This window comes from Zingiber officinale, chromosome 1B (assembly GCF_018446385.1).
Source record: "Zingiber officinale cultivar Zhangliang chromosome 1B, Zo_v1.1, whole genome shotgun sequence".
Lineage (NCBI taxonomy): Eukaryota > Viridiplantae > Streptophyta > Magnoliopsida > Zingiberales > Zingiberaceae > Zingiber > Zingiber officinale.
The window spans coordinates 146,497,833-146,513,364 of NC_055986.1; the positions used below are offsets into that span (position 1 = coordinate 146,497,833).

General features: G+C 35.2%; 3 protein-coding genes across 5 annotated transcripts; 2 read left to right on the plus strand and 1 right to left on the minus strand.

Moving 5' to 3' along the window:
* The first annotated feature begins 304 nt into the window (after nucleotides 1–304).
* On the plus strand, nucleotides 305–4,282 carry LOC121984215 (pre-mRNA-splicing factor 38-like). Its single transcript, XM_042537044.1, has 6 exons — nucleotides 305–659; nucleotides 750–871; nucleotides 987–1,077; nucleotides 1,988–2,117; nucleotides 2,208–2,275; nucleotides 3,639–4,282. The coding sequence occupies exons 1-6, from the start codon at nucleotides 370–372 to the stop codon at nucleotides 4,099–4,101; spliced, it is 1,164 nt and encodes a 387-aa protein (XP_042392978.1). The 5' UTR covers nucleotides 305–369; the 3' UTR covers nucleotides 4,102–4,282.
* Nucleotides 4,283–8,385: 4,103 nt separating this feature from the next.
* LOC121984225 (transcription factor MYB123-like) lies at nucleotides 8,386–10,009 on the minus strand. Of its 3 annotated transcripts, none has more exons than XM_042537073.1 (4): nucleotides 9,734–10,009; nucleotides 9,482–9,611; nucleotides 8,864–9,406; nucleotides 8,386–8,683 (listed from the first exon to the last, which is right to left on the minus strand). In XM_042537073.1, exons 1-3 carry the CDS (start codon nucleotides 9,858–9,860, stop codon nucleotides 8,893–8,895), a joined length of 771 nt encoding a protein of 256 aa, XP_042393007.1. In that variant the 5' UTR covers nucleotides 9,861–10,009; the 3' UTR covers nucleotides 8,386–8,683; nucleotides 8,864–8,892. The 3 variants fall into 3 exon arrangements, with proteins under 3 accessions (XP_042393007.1, XP_042392999.1, XP_042392991.1); XM_042537065.1 differs by having other exon boundaries at nucleotides 8,387–8,683; nucleotides 8,859–9,406; XM_042537057.1 differs by lacking the exon at nucleotides 8,386–8,683 and having other exon boundaries at nucleotides 8,693–9,406.
* A 1,714-nt stretch (nucleotides 10,010–11,723) lies between these two features.
* On the plus strand, nucleotides 11,724–15,396 carry LOC121984241 (probable small nuclear ribonucleoprotein G). Its single transcript, XM_042537083.1, has 4 exons — nucleotides 11,724–11,859; nucleotides 11,976–11,998; nucleotides 14,939–15,060; nucleotides 15,139–15,396. The coding sequence occupies exons 1-4, from the start codon at nucleotides 11,825–11,827 to the stop codon at nucleotides 15,196–15,198; spliced, it is 240 nt and encodes a 79-aa protein (XP_042393017.1). The 5' UTR covers nucleotides 11,724–11,824; the 3' UTR covers nucleotides 15,199–15,396.
* Nucleotides 15,397–15,532: the final 136 nt, after the last annotated feature.

The window sequence follows — 15,532 nt, forward strand, 5'->3', positions numbered from 1 at the left end:
GGGAATGAGTTTTGGAATTGGCTAAACTCAATCTCCCATTACTATCCCTAATCACCACGATTTAGTAGCCAGACAGACATTTGGATTTGGGCTCGATTAATTTTGAAGGTGAGTATAATCAAAGTCTCATATTTTTTTATTTCAATAAAAAAATATCCATATAATACATCGTAATTAAAATTCGCCGGGAGAGGGACCTGGCTGTGAAATTATGGATCTCTAACTGTCAGCTCATACGGTTTGAGTAATGCTTTGATTTGAATAATAATAGAGGGGTATTTTAGGGAACGTGCATTTTGAGTATTCCTTAAAATAAATTGCCCTTTCTGGCCTAGGGCTTGGGTTTGGGAAGCGAAAGGGGGCGCCGCGATGGCGAACCGAACGGATCCCGCGGCGAAGAGCATCCACGGGACGAACCCCCAGAACCTGGTGGAGAAGATCCTTCGCTCCAAGATCTACCAGCACACCTACTGGAAGGAGCAGTGCTTCGGCCTCACCGCGGAGACCCTCGTCGACAAGGCCATGGAGCTCGACCACCTCGGCGGCACCTTCGGTGGTAGCCGGAAACCAACCCCCTTCATGTGCCTCATCCTGAAGATGCTTCAGATCCAGCCCGACAAGGAGATCGTCGTCGAGTTCATCAAGAACGACGAATACAAGTAATCGACCTGCACACCCTGATTCTTTAGGTTGTTTCCTCCTTGTGCCTTCCTCTCTAGATTCTATCTTTACTTGGATTGTTTGGTTAGGTACGTTCGAATTCTCGGGGCTTTCTACATGCGGCTCACAGGCACCGTCACGGATGTGTATCGCTATTTGGAACCCCTCTATAACGATTATAGAAAACTTAGAATGAAGTCGCCCGACGGAAGTAAGAGCCTTTAGCTAAAAGAATTAAATTTGATTGTTTTAAATGAGCTTGTTGTTCAGATCTGATGATGGGTTATGCGATGCTTATATTGCTATTCATTGACGTCTGGTTTCAGAGTTTTCCTTGACTCACGTGGACGAAGTCATTGATGAGCTCCTTACAAAGGATTACTCCTGCGACGTTGCCCTCCCTCGTGTTCAGAAAAGGTTAATTCACAGATTATTTCATTGTGTTTGCAATTTTAATGATTTAATAATTGCTACTTTAATTTCCGTAAACTTACCTATTTGACATGTATTGTGATCCCAAAGCAGTCTTAATAACCTATTAAATAAATGGGAGATCTACATATGTAAGCTAATTTTCCTTCCACGAGTCATGCTAACAACATCAATCTTGAAACAGAAGGATGGATAGATGGCTCATTCTGTAGTAATCATTGCAGTTACTTTGAACCATTTTTTCCAATGGTTCCATTTTTCTGTTCAAAATACTTAGTTGTTTTCTTAAAAGGTAATCATAATCACAAGAATCAGACTCATAGTAAATATTTTGCAGATAAAATTCTTAATGTGCGCGCGTTTGTCTGTTCTTTTCCATTGTTGTAATTCATACGGGTTAAGTGGACATATCCATATTTTGTGGAATTTTTCATCAGACTGTAGGGTTTATCTGTCAGAATTTCGTTTGAATTTATCTATACTGTCAGGTTCCAATCTTGTCACTGCACTACTGAAGCAATTGAAGATTTTTGTGCAGATGGTGGATTGACGATTTACAATAGTGCTACCTTATTTTCTTTGTTATTAATCTTGAGAATATCTATTTGATGGAAGATTTGTGCTTTCTGAGAACATAAAATTGATGATTTGATGGGTTTTCGCTGTCGTCTGATGCGTTCATTTTGCTTTCTTTTGGTGATATTTAGATGGAAAAAATAAATAGCCAACCACCATGTTTTTTGTTGAAATCTGAAAATTATTTACTGGAAAATAGATCTTACAGTCTTGCATGTTTCGGGTGCATTTTCTTCAATACCATCTCTCTCTCTCTCTCTGTAATTTGCAATTACCATATCTAATTGTTAATGTCTTTGTTTGTAAATATGACATTCAGATGGACCCTTGAAGCATGCGGCTTGCTTGAACCTAGAAGAAGTGCGCTTGAAGATGATTTTGAAGAGGAAGAAGAAAAAGAGGAAGAGGATCAGGCTATGGAGCCTGTAGAGAATGGTGTCCATGAAAAGGCAAGCATTGTATGAGCTGTTTTGTTTTATTCTTAGTGACTCATATCATATCTCTGATTGTCCTCATTCTTTTGCTGTGGCTTATGACAGAGTTATTATCGTGGGCGTAGTCCTACACGGGAGAGGGACAGAGATAGAAAGCGTGACAGACAACATAGGTACTCTTTGCTGCATAATATTTTTCCTGACTGTTTTTGGTGTATGGAGGTGGCAGCTTTATTCATATATATGCTCTTGATATTTGATATTCTCTTGCAATTTTTATTGTGACATATTTCAATATATTTGCTTTCAATTTTGATGTTAGTGTTTGCTGAAACTTGTTATAGATTATATTTGCTATTCATATTGGTTTAGATGAGTGAATAAGCTTTCCATAATAACCTAGGATCTATTATTTACAGTTTATGTGGTAAACTAGATAATGGTGGAAATGTGAAAGTTGAATTTCAGTTTTAACTGAGCATCTGCTTCCATTTACTTAATGCATCGAGTGAATAAAGAATCATTTTGTGAGCTATGTTTTTCCCCCCTTCTTTAGCTTTTGAAAGAAAATTCTTTCAATGGTAGTGGAAGCTTCCATCTTGCGTTTCTTGCTCAACCGATCAAATATCATGGCATTGCACTTCAGTGCCATTGATTTACTGTCATGGCTTTTAGATTCAGAGCCATTGCCAGGACAAGATGCTTCCTAAAGTGATTTGTAATGACTCTGCCAGGTTTCTCTGCACTGATAGTGTGCAGTGAGAAGTATGATGGGTCAAACAAGTTTGTAAATCAGAACTTTTCGGAAAGATATTCCCCTTTCATGTTGCAAGATTAAATCAAATCTATTTTCTCGGTTAACTTTTTGTTTGTTTAGGTCAATATGTTATATTCTTGGGCTAGAATTTGTTTTTACTTTCTGGAACCCTTTCACAGGAATCACAGATTATAGAACAGGGAAAACAGTGTTACTCTCTTGTACAATTTTTATTTAGCTTCTCTTCAGTATTTGTTTGTACAATGTATCAATTTACCACTGACATGGTGGTGGATGCATAAGTCTCTGTGCTAGCCACTTGGTTGATCTCACGAAAAGCACCTTCTGTGCTGAATGTTCACGTCCAGTGCACAATTTTGTTTCATAGAAATGTAAGTTTGTGCAATCTTTGCCTGTGTTAGCCAGTCAAACTAAAATTTGGTAAAGCCTAATCACCTAATCAAGATTTGCTATTGAGAATATTATCATTATTGTTATTATGAAAGTGACCATAGTCTTTATTTTGTAATCTAGTTATTTTATTGTCTCCACTACTATTAAACTGGGTAGTTTAGTTCTAAAATGATAGTTACATTCATACTTTCTATAAAGCTTCTTCTGATAGGATAATTGTTACTTTTACATGGTCTTAGAGCTGTTTTTAAATAAGTTGTTACAATATAGGCTTAGTACTCATGGACAATATATGACAGTGGTTTTGTTTATCCTGGGTATTTTATGTTTACAAGTATAATGTACGAGGTCTTATTTTTCAACAGGGACAGGGATTATGATCGAGATTATGGTAGAGGACGTGAAAGAGATCGTGATCGTGAAAGAGACCGTGACAGAGACAGAGATAGAGATAGAGAAAGGGACCGAGACCGTCACCGAGCAAGAGATGACAAGGACTATGGTCGTGACAGAGACCGTGAACGGGAAAGGGAAGGTCGCGACCGAGAAAGAAGAGATAGGGACCGTGGAAGGCGTAGGAGCCGCTCGAGGAGCCGAAGCAGAGACCGACGAGATAGGGATCTTGAAGAAGGTGACTATCGGAAGAGGCGTGCCCGAGGCAGTGTCAGCCCTCGCAGACGGCAAGTGGATGATGACAACCCTAGGGAAGAGCCCAAGAAGAAAAAGGAAAAGAAAGAGAAGAAAAGTGATGGAACTGATCACCCAGATCCAGAAATTGCTGAAGCTAATAGATTACGAGCTTCTCTTGGGTTGAAGCCACTGAAGTAACCCTCGATTTCGTGTTCGTCATATCGCTGGGGTTATAATCATGAAGCAATCGATGTGTGCTATTAGTAAACCTACTACTGCAGCAATAGATGTGTGCGAATGCCTGTGTTGGATCTCTTATCTTTATACTATTTGCTTTGCAAGGATTAACAGGCCTCAATAGAAGATGTTTATGTAGATATATGCTTCTGCTCCATCTGTTCGGAACCTGTGTTCAGCGAAGCAATTGTTCCTTTATTAAATTCAGTCAGATCCCAGAGCAGCTGAATCGGTCCTTGTGTTAAGACCCAATTTGTCACCGGATCCGTGCAAAATCTATATAGATACTTTTATTTTAGCAAGTATGATTTGCATCGATATAAAAGACGTATACAAGCAATAGGAACATGTTTAATGATGTATAATAATGTTTATGTCGTAAATTATACAGAAATATTAACAGTAGTCCTCAGGTGTAATGCGAGCAAGATAAAAAAAATGTTTAAAGCATTATTTATATGTTTATTGAGTTATAATCTTATCTTTTCCAAGACTGAATTCATCAGTCATCAGAAATCTCTACCTTATAAGCAAAATGCGATTCTCTGTATAGATATATTCTTATGTTATATATGTTATTGATCCATTATTATTTTTGTAAATGAGTTAATTTATTTATAATTATAATTACTATCATAGGTGAATTTATGACTTTGATTAAAAAAGAGGTTATTTGGGACTTTTGATCTCAGGATCCTCTGGACCGTAATTTATGATCAGGATGGATCATACAAGTTGATTAATTACATAAGATGGATATAATGATCAATCCTCTGGATTGCAATTTGCGATCTAGATGATCTATATTTCTTTTGATCTCTGTCTCTCTACGGGAGCACGGATCCTGTGATCCATAATTTATGAATTAAAGGATAACTCATTTTATGAATTAGTTCATTTTAATAGATCCATCACTTAAATAAATGAGATTTATCATAGTCTACCAATTACAAATAGTGGCTGATGCGTACCAGAGGATCCCGCCTGCTTTAAGGTGACCGCATGGGAACTGGTGACGATTTCTGGCTGTTGGATTATTAGTTTGCTCGAATGTTATTATCCTGGTATTGCTGTAGTAGTCTGGTCCAATTGATCCCCAGTTAGACACGCTTCATCGATCTACTATTTATGTTTTAATGTTTACTTGACCGATTGTCTTATTCTGCTGATCATCTGCTCTTGAAATCTGTTCTTTTCTTTATATCGCCTTGCGTAGATATTTAAAATCACAAAAAAGTCGTGATTTTGCTTTGAGTTTTGCTTTTACTACGCATGCTTCCTCATTTATCTTAATGCTTTCTTCTTTTGCTTGCGCCACTGTATTTGTGGGTGACGAAAAGCCTACTGACCGAGAAAAGGGTGGAAACAACATGACTGTGGAAATTGCGTAGGGCAAGCTGTGAGGAAGATAGAAACCTGCTACTCAAATCATCTCCTAGTTAACCTCTAAAAGTAGGAAGTTATATGATCAAGTTATTAGACCTTGTGAGTGCAAATGCTTTCTCCATGCTTGAAACAATTACTTAGACAGGAACATCAAGGGCTTCTGTAAGTCAGCAATTGTCAATTTCGCATGTTGAACTAAAGAAAGAGGACAACTCAAAATGTCACTCTTTCATATTGTTAGGAAAATATAGTCTGCATCATTTTGAGACTCTGAGCAGGGTTTCATATGAATATTGCACACAGTTACTTAGACAGAAACATCAAGGGCTTCTGTAGGTTATGATTGTGAATTTCACATATGAACTAAAGAAAGAGGACAACTCAAAATGCCACTTTCATATTGCTAGGAAATTGTAGTCTGCATCATTTCGAGACTGAGCAGAGCTTCTTATGAATATTGCATGCAGAAACATTCAAATCTTTCGTATTCTAGGATTGTGCCATCTTGTGATGAATGTGTAGTCTAATCATGCAAGTTTCAAGAACTTTACTTTGGACGTATGTGCCATATGCATATCACTGTCAAATTTGTTTTATGTTTGGAATCAAATATCAGAACTCATGATTATACTCTACGAGCATGATGTGAATTACATTATAGAAAAAGGTTTCTTTTGTTTATATTCCATATATTTTGATTGCACACCATTGTTGATTAATGAATTGTGAATTTGAGTTTCATAATAATTTATCAGGTCAAGAGGTTAATTGGTATCATATGAAATATATTTAGATCAATTCGGTTGTAAGTCTTTATTAATTGAAAATGTCTTTGGATGGCTTATGACTGAATATAACATTGTGATACAACAGGTATATAACTAACAAAATGAGTAATATAGGTGGATTGATTCGCAGTTAGTCGTCAAGTATGAGATGGAAGGGAAGCATTTTTCTTGGCTAACTATACCATAAAATAATTTTGTGTTTGATAGTGAAACCTATATTATTGTTATAACTGAGACTTTTCTTTGGTTGCTTCAGCAAGCATAACTTGTTGTTTTGATTGATATTGGTTTTGTGTGCATCAGAAATTTTCAAGGTCAGACAATATTCCTTTCTTTTGTGTTATTTTTATAGGACGGTGGACAATATTCTTAATTAGTAAAATCCGAATTTTGAGTTTAATATAGTTGTGAACGGATAGGCCATTAAGGCCTATTATTTTTAATATATTTAATATATTAAATATATTTTTATGTATATTTTCTTTAAGAGAATGGAAAATAATATGACCCACTTGATAAAAGATTTGCATATTTCATTATCTCAAAACTTTGGATTTTGCATATCTTATTATGGTTCCAACTTCCAATAGATAGAGCCATAAAAGATCTCTTTTTTTTTTAACATTTTAAATTTATTTTTAATTATGTATGTTATTTTATAAGATCTAATATGTTGCTCTTCAATATCTCTCAACTTTACCCTTCTCTCATTACAATTTCTCCTTTATTGGTGACGCTTTATCTTCTGATTGGGTAGAACATGAATTAGAATTTTTTTAGCCATACAATGCTAAATAAAAATGATAGTTTTTTTTTGAGTTCCCCCTCTTCTCTTTTTCCAACTCTCTCTCTTTGTGCTTCTCTTGCTCATTGAGATTGGGACAAAGAAACTGTACTTAACACTGTCACGCTGATCCGACTGGTACTACTGTGCTCCTTGCTTGAAAGTTCAAATGCTGATGCATTCACCCATATTGTGTCCGATCGAAATGGATGATTTTATTATTTTTGAGCAATACCATTTGCATCCTGATAGACATTAAGTTTAACTTTTATTTAGATGTATTTACGGTCATAATTTTTTTGATTTTCCCTTTGTCTCCATTATATCATTTACAATTGTTCTAGTTTAGGTGATGAAAAGTATGATTTGTGTTTTCTTTTGTTCTATGCCTAAAAATACTTATTTAATTCTTGATAAATGATAATGATTGATAATGAGTGGTTTGATCTCGTTGCGATCTTCTTTTTTAGGGATTGTATTTTGTCATTTTATACATGTATTTTTTATTTATTTGCCTTTTGTGCTTCGCGAATGATGATGTGTCCACAATTTCCTCAAGTCCGAATGCAATAAGGGTGATGGAAATTTTTTTTAAACAATGTCAAAGGGTTAAAAAAAAAATTTCACCAAGAACCTCAAATAAGTTTGAGCCGGCTTAAACGGACCATCCGTTTTATTTTAGTTGCTTTGTGACTGAGTAGGCTAGGCACATAGGACAAAAAAAGATATTTTTAAAAAATAATAAAATTTAAAAATATATTTTTAGAAAATCATAAAAAATCAAAAATAGAAAAGAAAAGAAAGAAAAAACATAAGAATAGATAAAAATATAAGCAATTAGAGAAATAGAAAAGGTATATAGTTTTTTAGAAAATGTGAGTTTACAGATACAGAATGAGGGGACTTGAGTTAGAGAATGAGTAGTTATTTGAATAAAGAATAAGTGTGAGAAAAGGTGTATTATAGGGAAATTTTAGATTTTAAAAAAAATTTAAGGTAATTTGATAATTTTGGGCTTAATTTGTCTAAAATATCCTAAACTAGCATTTTTTTAAAATAAAGGATAGTGGCATTTTTGGTCATTTTGAGTATTTTTAGCCATTGGAATATTACATAGGCCACATTGGTGTGTGATGCCTTGCTTGAGTTTGAGTTGTGCTATACCCTACCGTGCAACTCGACTTGAGTTCTATGCCAAGCCTAACATAACAGAGGCATGCCCATATGATGCCAAGCCGAGCTGAATTGTTGGCGGTCCGGTCACTAGTTTACCCTCACTAGTTTAATATATTTATGTTGAGTATACAAGCACAGCATCATTATTAGCTGTATATTGCATAAGAAAGGGAGGAATATAAAAAATATGGTAGCATGTCTTCTTGTTGTTTTTTGCTTACTGCACACACTACTTCCTGATATGTATCAAATAAAGAACTCACGGGGTGCATCAGTGTCTTTGCAGGATCCTGGGTTGATTACTCAGGCATATTCTTCAGGTTGGAAAAACATGAGATCAAGGCTCTCACCAGGTAATTTTATCAAGTGAGAATGTGCGAGCCTTCAACATTTGTAGAATATTCTATTACTGCAAGTTTCAAGTCAAGAAAATGGAGATGACACAACTTTATATGTTCACGAACAAGTGCATAGCACAGTTCAAGTGATTTGAGAACACTTTTATTAGAAACTGAATCTAAGGAAATTATATGCATTAAGCTACTTCAACATCTGACAATTTTTAAGAGGAGCAGATGACTAACCAAACCTTGTGAGGCAATGACTCAGTTATCTGTCTCAGAGAGGAAGAATGTATGACTCCATGCTGTTCTCTCCCAACCAGCCCAACCAATTGTCTGATATTCCCCAACTATCATCAAAAGACATGGGAGAATAAGCACTTCCCCAAATTCTTTGGTCTTTCTCCAAGTCATCAATGTCTAAAACACAACTTGAGCCGATCTGCTCAATATCCGAACCCATCAATTGGTCAAATGTATAACTATCTTCAAGTGGGAAGAAAGAAGCATCAGGTATCTTTCCTGCATTTAGCCATGCTTCTTTGTACTCCCTTTTGCTAGTTCTGTTGTCATGCTCTTTACATGCAGATGACTCATTGAAGAGAGTTGGAGACTCAAATTGTGGACTTCCAATCTCCTTTTTACTCTTGCACTTCTGATCTCCCTCTCCATTTGAATGCACGGATTCAACTGAGGGAACCTTTAGCTTCTTCTTCTTCAGGACTGTGTTCCAGTAATTCTTGATTTCGTTGTCTGTTCGACCGGGTAATCTTCCAGCTATCAGAGACCACCTGCAAGTTTAACACTAGCAAACATCAGTATGAAATCAAAACTCTTCATCATTCTGAACAAGGAGTTTAAACAACCTGTTTCCCAAAAGATTATGGAGCCTGATGATAAGATCCTCTTCTTCTATGGATATGTTTCCCCTCTTGATGTCCGGCCGTAGATAATTCAACCAGCGAAGCCGGCAACTCCTGGGGCATCGATTTAGGCCTAAAGCAACACCCAACTGAGCTTAATTACTTGGCAAATCTCTAGCCGGTAAGAAACTTATTGCAGGAGTGAACTTTTATTTCAAATGTTTACAAATAAAGTGTGATAAGCTTTTATTTAACCTGTTCTTTTGGGAACCCTCCCCCACCTTCCTTCTCCATGAATTCTGACATGCTCTGCTAGGATGCTGTCTTCAGTAGCACTCCAGGACACTTTGTTAAAGCCTTGCTTGGGGTTTTTGGTGCACATGTTTGAAGGAGACTGAAATGACCTCTGATCAATCCGAGTGCATACACTCTTGAGTAGTTAGTAAGCATTCTTATAGAGCAGCATGCAAATGCAAATCATGTGCCTTGAATATTTAAGGGGGGGACCTCAACGGAGGTATATATGATGGCTGATAAGAATTGTATGACCCGTGCATGATGTGGGCCTGGCTACCGTGCTAAAATAAGAGCACCTTTAGAGGCGGCTACTTCCATAGAAAAATCATCATCCTGTTCAACATCACAAAGGTTGATATTATATATGAGTGAGTGTTATGTCACCATAATGCTCCACATAATGAGACGCATCATAATCACCACCATGTGCTTACTTCATTGCTTTGCACCTGCCATTCTCACTGGTCCTTCAATGCTAATGTCCCTGCTAAATGAAGAGATCATTTTCTTTTAAACAAAGAGATAATGATATAATAATCTCTCTTCCCGAGTAATATGTGTCGAGCAATCTATCAGAACAGTAAGATGGTAACAATTCCAGAGCTAACAAAGAGTTTGGCACGTGCATTATATTACTTCTCTGTAGCTGTTGTCATCAAGCTTCGAGTCCCCAATTGATACTCCTATAACGAGAAATTGCTTGTGCTGAGAAAGAGAGATAGAGAGAGAGAGAGAGAGAGGTCTTACCATTCTCCGTAGTAATATCTTTAAGGTAAAGCTCTTTTTTCTGAACCCTGTTCTATTCATTGTCATCTTCTCTACCTGTCCATCTCAATCGCATTATGGTTCCAATAGTGAATAATTGCAAAAGCATAAACTTAGGAAAACTTTTGGATGTATTGGTAGTAGGACTCAACTTTTCGTCACATTCAACTCAATGCCATATTCATGTACACATCATTAGCTACTATTTCTTGAGACTTTAGCATGCTTCATTTCAAGTTGGAGCTCATTTTCCTACATATATGTATCAATCAAGAATTTTTCTGGCTTGATGGATCCATGTCACTATTTTATGCTGGGAGGATTCCCTGAACGTATTAGGTGGAGTTTAATTGTACTGCTTTTTTCTTTTTTAGCATGCTTCATTTCAAGTTAGAGCTCATTTTCCTACATATATGTATCAATCAAGATTTTTTCTGGCTTTGATGGATCCCTGTCACTATTTTATGCTTGGAGGATTCCTTGAACGTAGTAGGTGGAGTTTTCCACCATGGTCTTGGACTTTGTCTGACATATTAGTTAATTTTAAGTTTAAATAAATCTATTGCAACATTTCACATGCTTTTATTTTTTATTAAATCATCACAAAAATGGAATCAATTTGATTTTTTTATTTTCAATTTCTATACAGTTGGTAAGGTTCAATCAACATATCTGTCAATCAAAGTGATATTCTTCTGTCTTTTATATTGTTGCGGCTTATCCCCTCTTTGATGAGCTAATTGTCAGTCTTAGTGATTGCAGTAGGGATGCAATATTTAGCCTTATTGCTTTGAGCAAGCTACAGTTTGAAAGCCCTCAGCTTCCTTGATGACCCTCCATATTCAGTACTCTTCTTTCTTTTGCTGGTTTTAGGCAATTAATTTTTCTAGAATTCTTTTGACATGGCATCATTTGTCATTTTGAATGATTCATGAGATTCTTTAGTATAATATTTTTAAACTGAATGAGCATTTAATTTTTTTTTTGTTTAATTGATGATTTAGTTAATGCATCAAAATTTTAGATTTTATCTTGGAATTTCAAAATACTAACATATAATTTTATAATTCCGCAAAAAAACAAAAGCTTTCAATTTAGCAAACAACCTCCTAAAACTGAGAAAATGAAACAAATTGTCGCCAAATTGAAAATCGAGTTAAATTCAGGGGCAAATCATAAAATCTTCTCTTTATTCTGCAACCCGCGTCCCCCTAGCTGCTTACCACGCTAATAAAGACAACAGCTAGGGTTTTACTCGTCGATTGCTTCTCGCTCCTCGTTTTCATGAGTCGATCGGGCCAACCTCCGGATCTTAAGAAGTGAGTTGATCGTCTTTTGTTTCGTTGATTTTCTATTTCTTCGCTTCTTTCCAATCTTTTCTTCATTTCGAGTCTAAGTTTGATTCTCACTGCCAATACCCGCGTTACTTCTTCAGGTACATGGACAAGAAGCTTCAAAGTGAGTTCTTTTATGGCAGAATACTCTGGTTTTAGTTCTGTAATGCTCTTTTCTTACGAGAAATCATAACTTTTGGGATTTGATTTCATGTCGTTTTTACGAGATTTCGAACTCTCGAGTTGCTATTGTTAAACGACTAGTTCAAGCAGTTCGTTTATAGGCATATTACTGCTGCAAAGTAATATTGTTGACAGTCTATATGGATGAACAACTAGGAGATAGGAGTTTCTGGTTTTGAGCATCCACTCAAGTAGAAAGTAGATACTGAACAAATTCTTGCTTATTTTGGTCATTAAACATTTCATACGAGTGCTTGATTGTATCAATATGCTTACGGTTGTCTGTATTTACTATATGCTTAGTATAGGTAAACTCAATTGCTTTTACTGTGTCATTGAGTTTTGAATCACATTTTGATGGTTAAAAAAAAACGGTGTTGTTTTGCAGTTACTCTGCATGACAAAGCATGATTATCCTCATACCAAATGTCTGATCTCTCTTGTTAAAGTATCCTGTAGTTGTTGCTCATGTAAAATGCTAGTCATATTTGGTCTTGTGGTTCTACTTGGTCTCACTGGCTAGATATCTTCATAGGCAGATAAAGTGAGACTGCCATTGTTTTTTATTTTGTTTGTTTTTATCATGGATACCTGAAGGATTACGATTTATTTTCAATATTTATATGGATTTTGACTCATCTAGCCATTCAAAAGAGAATAGTTGTGTGTTTGTCAACCTTAAATTAGAAATTGAAATGCATGGGAGAAGTCCGGATGCATCAGTTAATAAATGGTTAAAATGATTGGATAAAATGGACATGAGAAACCTAATATTTTGAGAAATTCCTGACGTGTTAAATGCATTAAGATAACATGTATTTGTTAATAAGAATGTCATGCACAATGGTGCCAATAGAAGCAAAACCTTATAGTTGCTATATCATAACAATGAAAAATACCTATGATACGGAAGAAAAAAGAATCATGGCATCTTAGGTTAGGTGCAATACAAATGTATGAGCAATGATAAATGTTCTATTATTTTAGACTATGTCAGTGTAATTTTTTTTCTATCAACAAAAAAGAAGTTATGATGATGATACTCCTTTTTAATTTCATCAAGGAATTGGAATTTACAAACAACAGTAACAATCAAGCCTTGTTCCACTAGGTGGGGTCGGCTATATGGATCCTCCTATACTATTGAGCTCTATCACCCTATTATATCATCAACTATATCTAAATAAATTTTATCATTTTTTATTATTAATAACCAAGTCTTCTTTGGTCTTCCTCTTTCTCGTTTAATGTGCATATTTGTCATATTTATATCGCCTAATTAAAACATTTATTAGTCATCTAAGTACATATTTTTGCCATCTTAAACATGTCTCTTAGAGTTTTTAATCAGTAGGCACAATTTCGACTTTCTTTCTAATGATCTCGTTTCTTATTCTATCTATCCTCATATGTCTGCACATCCATCTTAACATCTTCATCTTTGCAATTCTTATTTTCTGCTCACGTGCTTGAGTCATAACCTAATATTCAGCTTCATATAACATAGCAGGTCTAATTGTTATTTATAAAACTTCCTTTTAAGTTTTAGAGGTATTTTACGATCCCAAAGAACACCTAATACTCTCCTTCATTTACCATTTTGCTTATATTTAATGTAAGACATATCTCAACCCCTTGATTTTAAATACTTAATTCTCTCAGTTACAAGTAACTTGTCATCTCCTATTTTAACAGTTGCTACTACGTTTGATATTATTAAATTTAAATTTCATATATTCTTTCTACTAAGTTTAAAACCTTCATTTTCAGCACCAAGATTCAGGCTTAACCTTCACATGTCTCATCTATCAAAATAATATTATCTAGAAACAACATGCATGATGATAAAATATCTTGGATGTGTTTAATAAGATCATCCATGATTAGTATAAAAAGATAGGGATTAGAATTGATTCTTAATGTAACCCTATAGTTATAGGAAATGTTTAGGTTAATTCGCTTGGAGTTTTCACTCTTCGCTCTTTAGGTTAATTCACTTACGTATTTCTAGAATTCTCCATATAATTTCCCTATCTTAAGTTTTTTTAGGTCGACTAATATTATGTGTAAGTCTTACTTTTATTTGTTTTTTCGACATTTTCAATTAGTTGTTTGAGAAGATATATAACTTCTATTGTTAATTTTTGAGGCATAAATTCAAATTGATTTTTGTCACCGTGCTCTCAAGTCCTTGGTCTTTCTTTCATTCACTATTTCTCAAAGTTTCATGATATGAAGCTTAATACCCTTATAATTTGGATAATTTTGTACATCTCCTTTGTTTTTAGATAGGGGACTAGAGGATTTATTATCCATAGATCAACTCTCTAATATATTTTTTCTTTGTTTTCAATATCAAATTGAATAATTTCGTTAGTCATTCAATACACTACTTCCCTCCACGCTTTCATATCTCTATCGGAATATCATGTGGAATTGACAAAATGAAAAAAAAAAAGAAAATTGCGAACAGCCCATAGGTAAATATTCAAGTGTTAGAAATTGCACAGCTGATTTCCTCATTCACAAATTGTAAGACTGACAATTGACGACACGTGAAACTTGTTTATTTTGAATTGGGTAGTGGATGATAGCAAATTTCCAATGATATATTGTATTACACAATTTCCTGGAGTGAAGATTGAAGTGGGAAGGTGATCCATCTCAAGTTTCTTTTAGTTCTGAAAAATTGTTTGTCAACAGTATGACTATTTGGCATGTGTATTAAATAGTCTAATTGCAAATGATATTATTCTTTTTAGGCTGTTCATTATTGTAGCATGACATTTGTGATGCACTGTTATAATCCTCAGTAGTCTCATTCTTCACTTTATCTATCATGAATGCATTGATATCACTCAACTTAGAACTCCTGTTTCAGTAAAACTGAATGCAAATCGTGTTGTGGTTGGCACTCTTCGTGGGTTCGACCAATTTATGAACCTTGTCATCGAAAACACAGTGGAGATGAATGGCAATGAGAAGAATGACATTGGCATGGTGGTGAGTTCCTCTGGCCAAAATTATTCTGATGATTTTTTTAGCCATGCCCTGTTCAAGGAATTGGAAATCCTTTTGTAGGTTATTCGAGGAAATAGTGTGGTGATGATTGAAGCGTTGGAGCCTGTTGCCAGAACATAATTCCTCTTTCTCCTCCTCGGTGATTCTGTTAGCTATGTTACTGACGAAATCCTATAAGTCTGATAGGGACTATTAACAGGCGATATGTTTTACAATTGTCCAAAACGTGGTTAAGAAAGTATGACATTGTTTTCCCTTCAAATCTTCTAAGTTTGTACGAAGTTCATATTAATCATTGATCACTTTGTATTTTGTATCCGCATCGTGAGTGTTTTTTTTTTCGTTTCATGAAATATTGAATCCATGCTTATGATTGGAAATGCTTTTAGGCAAATTGAATTTTCAATGTTTCTTCAGAAGTGTCATGATCAAATTAAGAGTTGCTATATAACAG

Excerpts from the sequence above, each read along its gene's own strand:
- LOC121984215 (XM_042537044.1), top strand. The coding sequence starts at position 370 with ATGGCGAACCGAACGGATCCCGCGGCGAAGAGCATCCACGGGACGAAC. Across the intron at positions 872-986 it reads AATGAAGTCGCCCGACGGAA|AGTTTTCCTTGACTCACGTG; the intron begins GTAAGAGCCTTT and ends GTCTGGTTTCAG. Across the intron at positions 1,078-1,987 it reads CTCCCTCGTGTTCAGAAAAG|ATGGACCCTTGAAGCATGCG; the intron begins GTTAATTCACAG and ends TATGACATTCAG.
- LOC121984225 (XM_042537073.1), bottom strand. The coding sequence starts at position 9,860 with ATGTGCACCAAAAACCCCAAGCAAGGCTTTAACAAAGTGTCCTGGAGT. Across the intron at positions 9,612-9,733 it reads GAGGGTTCCCAAAAGAACAG|GCCTAAATCGATGCCCCAGG; the intron begins GTTAAATAAAAG and ends GTGTTGCTTTAG. Across the intron at positions 9,407-9,481 it reads CATAATCTTTTGGGAAACAG|GTGGTCTCTGATAGCTGGAA; the intron begins GTTGTTTAAACT and ends TTAAACTTGCAG.
- LOC121984241 (XM_042537083.1), top strand. The coding sequence starts at position 11,825 with ATGAGTCGATCGGGCCAACCTCCGGATCTTAAGAA. Across the intron at positions 11,860-11,975 it reads CAACCTCCGGATCTTAAGAA|GTACATGGACAAGAAGCTTC; the intron begins GTGAGTTGATCG and ends TTACTTCTTCAG. Across the intron at positions 15,061-15,138 it reads AGAATGACATTGGCATGGTG|GTTATTCGAGGAAATAGTGT; the intron begins GTGAGTTCCTCT and ends ATCCTTTTGTAG.